Source organism: Hyperolius riggenbachi, chromosome 2 (genome assembly GCF_040937935.1).
Source record: "Hyperolius riggenbachi isolate aHypRig1 chromosome 2, aHypRig1.pri, whole genome shotgun sequence".
Taxonomy (NCBI): Eukaryota; Metazoa; Chordata; class Amphibia; order Anura; family Hyperoliidae; genus Hyperolius; species Hyperolius riggenbachi.
This window is the reverse complement of record NC_090647.1, coordinates 530,768,107-530,777,690: the sequence shown is the minus strand read 5'-3', so window position 1 is coordinate 530,777,690 and position 9,584 is coordinate 530,768,107. Positions and strand designations below refer to the sequence as shown.

The window sequence follows — 9,584 nt, the reverse complement described above, 5'->3', positions numbered from 1 at the left end:
GCTGAGCGTTTTGGCAAAACGCTAGCGTATCGCAGCGCTGCCAAAATGCTCAAAAAAACGCTCTTGTGGGTTCCAGCCCTAGGCATTTTGTGGAAAACGCTGTGGTTTGGTGGCGATGAGTGCTCCTCAAGTAGCGTTGTTGATTATTGTGGTTCGAATGCTAATTGCGCTTGGTCCTAAACCGTGTTAAGTGATGTTTTTGTGAGAATGGGCGCCAAAGCACTCCTGCGAAAGGCTACCGATAATGTGCGGCATTTTGCCATTATAAGTGTGAATGAGCCCAGCTTCTATATCCCTAAATTGTGTCAACCAGCTCACAAGTGTTTATTTTTCTGAGTGTTAGATTGGCAGAACATACTTTTTGTGCCTATTTGCAGGATGAAATGGGCTTGCAAATCCAAATTGCAATTGCTTTTCAATGTACAGTATGCTATTGTGTTTGAGCTACTATACTCATTATAGTACATCGCAATTGCATACAGCTCTATTGCATACTAAACGCTGCAGGATGACCATTGCAGGGTTACCAACATCGCATCGCTATTGGCTCACACAAAGGCCCTTTTGCCACTCGCCTGCACTGTGCATTTTTTTGGCCAAAGGCAAGGTACATGCATCAAATGGAAACTGCAGCAGCTATTTATTAGGGCCATTCTCCACTAGCAATCACTAGCGTTCACGCTGAACGCTAGCGATTGCTGTATCTCGAATGTTATAGAAAGTTCAGGCCATTGCGTTCCCGATGTGATGCTGTAGTGCCTCGCAAAATGGAGGTAAATTTGGATCCATGGCGCTATTGCGTTTGCTGCAAACGCAAACCACGCTAGTGGAAATAACCGACCGACATTCATATGTGATTTTGCAAACCGTAGTGATTGTACAATCAGTAGCGCTTTCCCATTTGGCACTTCACCTAGGGCAAATGCGCTAGCGGAAAAGGTCCACAAGTGCCATCCGCTTGACATGCAATGTTGGTAAAAGCACAATTGTTGGCCTGCCGCATTTGGTATGCCATTGAGCTGTACTCTAATGAGTAGAGTAGGTCACTTGCAATCGCATACTGACAATTGAAAGCCAATCGCTATCGCATTTAATTTGTAAAAACAGCCCTTGCAAATTGCTGCTGCAGTTTCCATTTGTTTAATGGTACATTAAACAAATGGAAACAGCAGCAGCAATTTGCAAGGGCTGTTTTTAACAATTAAATGCGATAGCAATTGGAAAGGCCTGTTTTTCACAATTAAATGCAATAGCGATTGGCTTCCAATTGCCATTTGCAATCACAAGCAAATTGCAGGGTAGTGGAAAAAGGACCTAAGTGTGGTGACCTACCCCAGTCAGATTCAGCCCTTTAGCAGTTCCCTTGTATACGACATGCAATTGTAAGCCACACATGTCAAGATGGATAACGAAGTTAATGGTATTTAGCAGTGTGAATTTGCAATTGTATTGTGGAAATGTTTGCTGTTTGACTGCCTGCACCAGCATGCATCCAGTTTTGCTGATATGTCATATAGTTGTGTTTAGTGTCTGCATGGCTGTTGGTGTTGGAGTTGTGATTGTTACATATGTACATAAGGCCAGTCTGTAATGTATGATTTGGTGCAAGGCACAACTCTCAGCTCTTCCTGAATCCGCACTTCCGTATGTTGGATGTGTCAAACCGCTAATTGATTGTTCAAGATGTGTAGTCGGCCATATGTGTAAGGTTTCATGCAATCCCATTTGGCTGCTTGTGCTGTTGATAATTTGACTATGGTCCTTGGACACAGGCCCTGAGCAAGCATGCATGAGTGCATGGATTTGTGTGACTAATTTGGTGTACCTTTATGTGTTTGTGTGTTGGAACAGTATAACTAATTCATACATATGCATCAGCAGGGCAGGTGTGCTGGTTTGTGTTTTTACTTGGTCTTACAAATGGCATTCAAAAAATCACTGTCAGTTGATGACTTCTCGATTTTAAAGTGACCCTGTACACTGAGTCATTGACATTGTTTAGGATTACCTCCAACCCATTGAAGCTACAGGGATATTGAGGCTGCCACAAGTGTTGCGATTAGAATAGCACAAAATGGCTGCATATCATGCTTTAGTCACTGTAAGTTTGGGAAACATAGGCCTAAACCACGGGGCCACATAACCCCTGGTATTGTGTTTGTTATTCTAATTGGATTACAGTTGTATTGTAGAAGTGGACAGACATCTCTGTTTGCTTATGGTATGTAGCAAACATGAATGTATCCCAAACGTTGCAACAACACTTTTCCCTTTCAGAACATAACAAGCAATGCTATGCTCCATTTTGTTTTCAGGTAACAAGGAGTCCTTTGCGCAGCCATTTTCTGATGACTCCTGCAGAACAGTAAAGGTGCCTACACATGTCAGATCAAAGTCTTTTTCAAATGACATTTCTCCTCGCAATTTGAACACCTTCCATGTAGTATTAGGGCCATACTCAACACGGTCTGATCTATGTAGCTGAACTACCCATCATTTAAAAATCTTTGCAAGATGATGCACACAAAGATGTAGGACACATTAGAAACATAATTAGCATCTAAATATCACTTCCTGCTATCCGTTGGTGCAAAATGCATTTCCAATTGATATCTGCACATCTCAGAGACACCTTGTTGAAGGGACAATTATCTGCAGTTCTAATCAACCAGGTTGTATATGCACATCTGCCTACAATTGTGTGATCTGCACATGATGGCCCATTAAACAACGTGTGTGTGAAATCAGCAGATATCATAGTCGTTGAATGTATTTTGCATCAACTGCATTTAGCCACATACTGATCTGTTGCATGTGTCCATCCTCTTTCTAAGTTTTGTATGTGAGGTGGAGTTCAGCTCCATAGTCTAGACTCTGAAGGTATGTCTCTCATACTACATGGAAGGGGGTAATATTGGTCTGTGAGCTTTCATGTGGCCCACACTTTGAACGGACATGTGTGCACACATTAAAGGCTGCAGTAGTGTGTGAATTCGACATTACAAAGGTGCATGCAGTATGTGTCGGCTTTAAATACTAGCATGTGAAGTGTATGTTGAATGTTTGCCACTGGGTCACAGTCACACAGACAGGATTATCAGGATAGTGCAGACTGTTTAGTTGTAGTGGTCTAATTCTATGTTGTTGTTATTTGTTTGCTCAACATAGCCTTGGTACCGGTGGTGGTCCCCCCGCATCCCTGGCATTGCTCGATTATGAGCAGGTGGTAGAGCCGCATTTGATGACGGCAGCCCTGCATGGCATCCAGGGTGGCTACGATGCCGACGCGCCAACTTCTGATGAGGGTAATTAATGATGCTGTTTTCTTGGAAAGTGAACACGTGTTTGAGTATGCGTATGACATTGATAATGCTTGGTTTCTCTATGTCAAAATTGTAGGTGAAGGTGGGTCTGGCCTTCAGGGTCCTGCTGGAGTGGCACCTAGCATCCCACAATCAGAGGGCCCATCACGTTCTGGCCAAATTCCTGGTGAGTTTCCAGTGTCTGTAGAAACTGCTGTTGAACAAGGCAGTGGAGGAGCAGCCTGTGTTGCCTAGTGTCCTAACCTGTGTGTTTTTCTTCCTTTGGTGTAGCTGTTGTTGCCTCTGATGCTGGCTTGGCCCCTGATGCTGGACTGGCTTTGGTCCCCGGACATTCTGTGCCGTTACCTCCCTCTGGCCAAATTCCTGGTGAGTTTCCAGTGTCTGTAGAAACTGCTGTTGAACAAGGCAGTGGAGGAGCAGCCTGTGTTGCCTAGTGTCCTAACCTGTGTGTTTTTCTTCCTTTGGTGTAGCTGTTGTTGCCTCTGATGCTGGCTTGGCCCCTGATGCTGGACTGGCTTTGGTCCCCGGACATTCTGTGCCGTTACCTCCCTCTGGCCAAATTCCTGGTGAGTTTCCAGTGTCTGTAGAAACTGCTGTTGAACAAGGCAGTGGAGGAGCAGCCTGTGTTGCCTAGTGTCCTAACCTGTGTGTTTCTCTTCCTTTGGTGTAGCTGTTGTTGCCTCTGATGCTGGCTTGGCCCCTGATGCTGGACTGGCTTTGGTCCCCGGACATTCTGTGCCGTTACCTCCCTCTGGCCAAATTCCTGGTGAGTTTCCAGTGTCTGTAGAAACTGCTGTTGAACAAGGCAGTGGAGGAGCAGCCTGTGTTGCCTAGTGTCCTAACCTGTGTGTTTTTCTTCCTTTCGTGTAGCTGTTGTTGCCTCTGATGCTGGCTTGGCCCCTGATGCTGGACTGGCTTTGGTCCCCGGACATTCTGTGCCGTTACCTCCCTCTGGCCAAATTCCTGGTGAGTTTCCAGTGTCTGTAGAAACTGCTGTTGAACAAGGCAGTGGAGGAGCAGCCTGTGTTGCCTAGTGTCCTAACCTGTGTGTTTTTCTTCCTTTGGTGTAGCTGTTGTTGCCTCTGATGCTGGCTTGGCCCCTGATGCTGGACTGGCTTTGGTCCCCGGACATTCTGTGCCGTTACCTCCCTCTGGCCAAATTCCTGGTGAGTTTCCAGTGTCTGTAGAAACTGCTGTTGAACAAGGCAGTGGAGGAGCAGCCTGTGTTGCCTAGTGTCCTAACCTGTGTGTTTCTCTTCCTTTGGTGTAGCTGTTGTTGCCTCTGATGCTGGCTTGGCCCCTGATGCTGGACTGGCTTTGGTCCCCGGACATTCTGTGCCGTTACCTCCCTCTGGCCAAATTCCTGGTGAGTTTCCAGTGTCTGTAGAAACTGCTGTTGAACAAGGCAGTGGAGGAGCAGCCTGTGTTGCCTAGTGTCCTAACCTGTGTGTTTTTCTTCCTTTGGTGTAGCTGTTGTTGCCTCTGATGCTGGCTTGGCCCCTGATGCTGGACTGGCTTTGGTCCCCGGACATTCTGTGCCGTTACCTCCCTCTGGCCAAATTCCTGGTGAGTTTCCAGTGTCTGTAGAAACTGCTGTTGAACAAGGCAGTGGAGGAGCAGCCTGTGTTGCCTAGTGTCCTAACCTGTGTGTTTTTCTTCCTTTCGTGTAGCTGTTGTTGCCTCTGATGCTGGCTTGGCCCCTGATGCTGGACTGGCTTTGGTCCCCGGACATTCTGTGCCGTTACCTCCCTCTGGCCAAATTCCTGGTGAGTTTCCAGTGTCTGTAGAAACTGCTGTTGAACAAGGCAGTGGAGGAGCAGCCTGTGTTGCCTAGTGTCCTAACCTGTGTGTTTCTCTTCCTTTGGTGTAGCTGTTGTTGCCTCTGATGCTGGCTTGGCCCCTGATGCTGGACTGGCTTTGGTCCCCGGACATTCTGTGCCGTTACCTCCCTCTGGCCAAATTCCTGGTGAGTTTCCAGTGTCTGTAGAAACTGCTGTTGAACAAGGCAGTGGAGGAGCAGCCTGTGTTGCCTAGTGTCCTAACCTGTGTGTTTTTCTTCCTTTCGTGTAGCTGTTGTTGCCTCTGATGCTGCTTTGGGGAGTGATGCTGCAGTGTTTGTGATGACCCTCCAATCTGGGGACTTATCTCCGGCACGGTCTGGTGAGTTTCCTGTGGATGTAGAAACTGCTGTTGAACAAGGCAGCCGAGGAGCTGGCTGTGTTGCCTAGTGTCCTAACCTTTCTATGTGTGCTCCTTTTTGTGTAGTTCATGTGATTTCTGGGTCCAGCATGGATGAGGGCCTGCAGTTGGACTCATGGCAACATGCGGAGGATTCCCATGGAGCAGCAAGTGGTGGTGAGTTTTATGTGTTAGTATATGTCCTTGAGGCAAAAGGATATGAAGAAGGTTTGGCTAGCTAACATATCTTCCTTGTGAAAACACTGTGACAGTGTAGCATGTGGCCGGTTGAGAGGTGTGTAGGTAATGTTCGGAGTCAATACATCGCAAAGCATGCAGCTAATCTGCCACAAAGGACCTTTCAATGGCTCTTGAATGGCAAGTGACACATGGGTTGGTGAGGTAGTGAGTGCACATGAGCATATACGCCTTTGTTAAGGATTTGCTAGTGCCTGACTTCATTTTTGTTCTTGTATGATCTACAATGCTCCATGTCCAACCACACCTACATGGCCTGGCATTTTGCAGGGACTCTCAATTTTGACCAATAGGAATGCTGCCATTGGAGGTTAGATGTTGTAATTCACATTGAAAGAAGGAATCTCAGAATGCAAACATTAATCCTCGACATGGCGTTTGATTTTGTGTAAGATATGTTGTTGGTATGGTGAAATAAACAGACCACATTCACTATTAAGTTTCTGCAATGCATTGGTACTGACCTTGGGTGTGTGAAGCCTCATCAGCCTTCAGAGGCTTCCCACCTTTTCCTCTGTGGTTGGTGGTGCAGGGCAGGGAACCCAGAGCTGACCATTTGTTGATATGGCCAATGTTACCCTTTTGCCCCTCCAGTGGGGGCACTTTCGTGACAATTAGAATTGTGATTGTTGTGATTAGGCATTTTCCGTGCTTCACACTGTAGTATGCTGGCCACTTGTGTCTGAGCATTACAGTTGCTGCATGGCGAATGCCTATTGTAGTCAATTTCTGTCTCGAGGACCCGTACTGTGCATGTAGTTGCGTGTGCTAGGTTGCGAGGTCAATAGCAGTTGGTTGAGGAGGATAGTGTCCACCACCATGGGACGGAGGAGGGGGGAAAGGGTCAATAGTATCCAAAGCCTTGATACACCACAGGTGGATCCCCCCCCCCCATGGTAATGTTTGTGCCAGACTGGTTCACTGTAACCACCATGGAGGTTGTGAGGTCCCGCCTGACAGCACAAGTCACCCTGTGTTCCCCCCCCCCCCCCCCCCCCCAGCTTTTTGTGCTGCACTTGACTGCAGCTGCATCTAACTTCCTGGCACCGCACAAACTTGACACACTACACCACCCTCTGTTTAAAAGTAAAGCACCAATAAGTGCAGATGGAGTACAGTTTAGAGAAGAAGCAACAGGGACAGAGGGGGACTACCGCTTTACAGTTTACTTTACAGTGCAAAGCACATCCCAATGAGATATGTATTTTGTCTGTATGTGCTTCGCACTGTAAAGTCCATGGCCAGCCTCCATGGTGGTTACATTGAAGCAGTATATATGTATGTCGATGTCTCCAATCAAGCCAATTGTGAAGATAATAGTGCCATGTACCTGAGTCTGCAAACCTTACATTAAAGGGTGCCAAAAGGAACAGCTGCCATATACTGGTATTTTTGAGAGCACATCCAACCAACAGCTCACTCAGGCCAAACATTTGATTATACAGGGATTGTATGGCTGGCTTCACTGGCAACAGAATGTGATAGTATTTCACTATGAAAATGATCAATATCTGTGGAGATGCTGGCAATGCCTTGTGTTTTCCACAGACACCTCTCATACATTACCAGCTCTGCTGAGCAGTAGTCCCCCTCTGTCCCTGTTGCTTCTTCTCTGCGCTGGCCTCCATCTGCACTTATTGGTGCTTTACTTTTAAACAGAGGGTGGGGTGGTGTAGTGTGTCAAGTTTGTGCGGTGCCAGGAAGTTCGATGCAGCTGCAGTCAAATGCTGCACAAAAAGCTGGGGGGGGGGGGGGGGGGGCACAGGGTGACTTGTGCTGTCAGTAGGCGGGAATGTTTTGCTGCTACTGTCATCCATTTGAGTGCCACTATAGAGCCACTCCCAAAGGCCCCGTCCATGTTGGTAATTTTATGCATGGATTTATTTAAAGTAAAGATTTGACTCCAACAATGGTGTAGGCAGTGTTTGGGCACTGATTTCACAGCATATTCCATCACACTCAGGGATGCAGCTGTATCTAACCGGCACTCTAGTTTTGTGGCCTTCCAAAGTCAATAGCATTACCTTTTTAAAACAATAACAGTTGCATGACTGTGCTGTTTGTGTGTCCCTAATATTTAGTGCAACTGCCCCTGAAGAAGCATGTCGATCATGTGCTGTGGTCAAAGTTATCAAGGATTTCAGACATCTCATTTGACCATGAAGACAGGCAAATACATCATCAGCACTGTTAAGCAGAGGCGGGACAAGGTCCTTCAGCACCCAAGGCTGAGACACCAAAGTGCGACCCCCCATCCCTCCCACCCCAGCCGTCAGACACTGATTGCTATTAGACTAATAGGTGCCACAAGGCCCCCAACCTCCCCAACACCTTAATCTCTAGTTATCTGGCTTGCAGTCACTGTCTTGTATCCCCTTTTCTTATTTCTTTCTGTTTCAAACACAATTGGGAATGACCACTGAATGAATTGTGCGCCCCCTCCTACACTGCGCCCTGAGGCTGGAGCCTCTCCAGCCTCTGCCTCGGCCCGGCCCTGCTGTTAAGCAACTGTTATTGTTTACAAGGAAGCATCCATATTAGTCCATATCCGTCTCAATGTGGTTTTCATTTAAAGCCACATCACACGCTTTGCAATTTAATGCAGTACATGAACTTTCGGCCCAGGAAACTTATTTGTGTGTATTAAACATTGTGGGCCATTGTGACAGTATGTAAATGCAAAAGTGATGGTTTGTATTTTTTTTTCCATTCATTTTCAACTATACCTCACACTGACTCCAATCATGATGTTGTCATTGTGTTGGCGCCTGTGCATGCTGACCCTATTTTTTAATTTCTTGTATTTGCAAGGTGTTTATTGTGAAAGGTTGTTTGGGTTGTTGCAAACTTCTACTTACAAACCATTTACTCTTCTCTTCCTAGGTGATGACATGTCACTGGGTAGTGTTCCCGATGGGATGGTTGAATGCCCAGGCCCAAACCTCAACCTTCACGTCTCTTCTGAAACAAACACCACTGTACATAATCAGTCACCAACATCTGACCAGGCCAACTCTGGCACCTCCTTCCATTCCAGAAACTACACTCGGGCAGACTATAACACCGACCGGTGGCATTCCCGGCATTTTCTCCAGGCCCAAGAGGACTATAGGGTCCTCATGGAGGAACACATGCGCCGCTTCCACCAAGACTTTGAGACCTTCAACCGTACTGCTACGGACCTGGCTGGAAATGTGCAGAGACTGGCCAATGCTGGAGTGGGCCAAGAGGCGAGCCACCAGCGTTTGGCAGAGGATGTTGATCGGCAAAACTTAATTCTGAGCCGGATGGCTCGGGCTGCCGAAAGCCAAAATGCTATCTTGACACGGTTGGCTGATGGTGTTGAGCGGCAGAACCTCACTCAGGCCAGAATGGCTGAAGCCCTTGAAAGGCAAAATGCCATTTCAGAACGCCAGAATGCTTTGATGAACCAGATTTTGAATAAATAATTTTTGGGGCCACACATTGCAGTTCCATTTTTTTACTTTTGGGGGTCTACCTTATTAAGAGTGCTAATCTTTACAAAAGATGCATCTTATTAGGTTCATACATTATAGTCCTTTGAAGAGTACTTTATTGTTCAAACCAAACAATTCATACTGAGGTATGGGCACCAATAGATTAGTTGACATTGTGTAGGGCGACTTGTTTCCCCTAAATTTTTGGAGAAGATTCACTATGTCCTTAGTTACACATTGACTATTGGAATATTATAATGCTGTCTGAGTGTGAAGTTCTCAGCCATCATTGTAGTTGGGCGCTTGGTACTGTGACCATGCCAATAGGTTATGTATAACAAGTTGACCACACACTGCAGAAAGCATT

At 46.5% G+C, this 9,584-nt stretch overlaps 1 protein-coding gene and 1 long non-coding RNA gene across 2 annotated transcripts; both read left to right on the top strand.

The window, feature by feature from the left end:
- The first annotated feature begins 3,209 nt into the window (after positions 1–3,209).
- Positions 3,210–3,650, top strand: LOC137545052 (uncharacterized). Its single transcript, XR_011025982.1, has 3 exons — positions 3,210–3,305; positions 3,400–3,489; positions 3,594–3,650. It is a non-coding gene; the product is annotated as an uncharacterized lncRNA (long non-coding RNA).
- Positions 3,651–3,826: 176 nt separating this feature from the next.
- Positions 3,827–9,215, top strand: LOC137545275 (uncharacterized). The gene is made up of 11 exons (XM_068266389.1): positions 3,827–3,889; positions 3,994–4,089; positions 4,194–4,289; positions 4,394–4,489; positions 4,594–4,689; positions 4,794–4,889; positions 4,994–5,102; positions 5,194–5,289; positions 5,394–5,483; positions 5,589–5,678; positions 8,643–9,215. Exons 1-11 carry the CDS (start codon positions 3,827–3,829, stop codon positions 9,206–9,208), a joined length of 1,494 nt encoding a protein of 497 aa, XP_068122490.1. The 3' UTR covers positions 9,209–9,215.
- Positions 9,216–9,584: the final 369 nt, after the last annotated feature.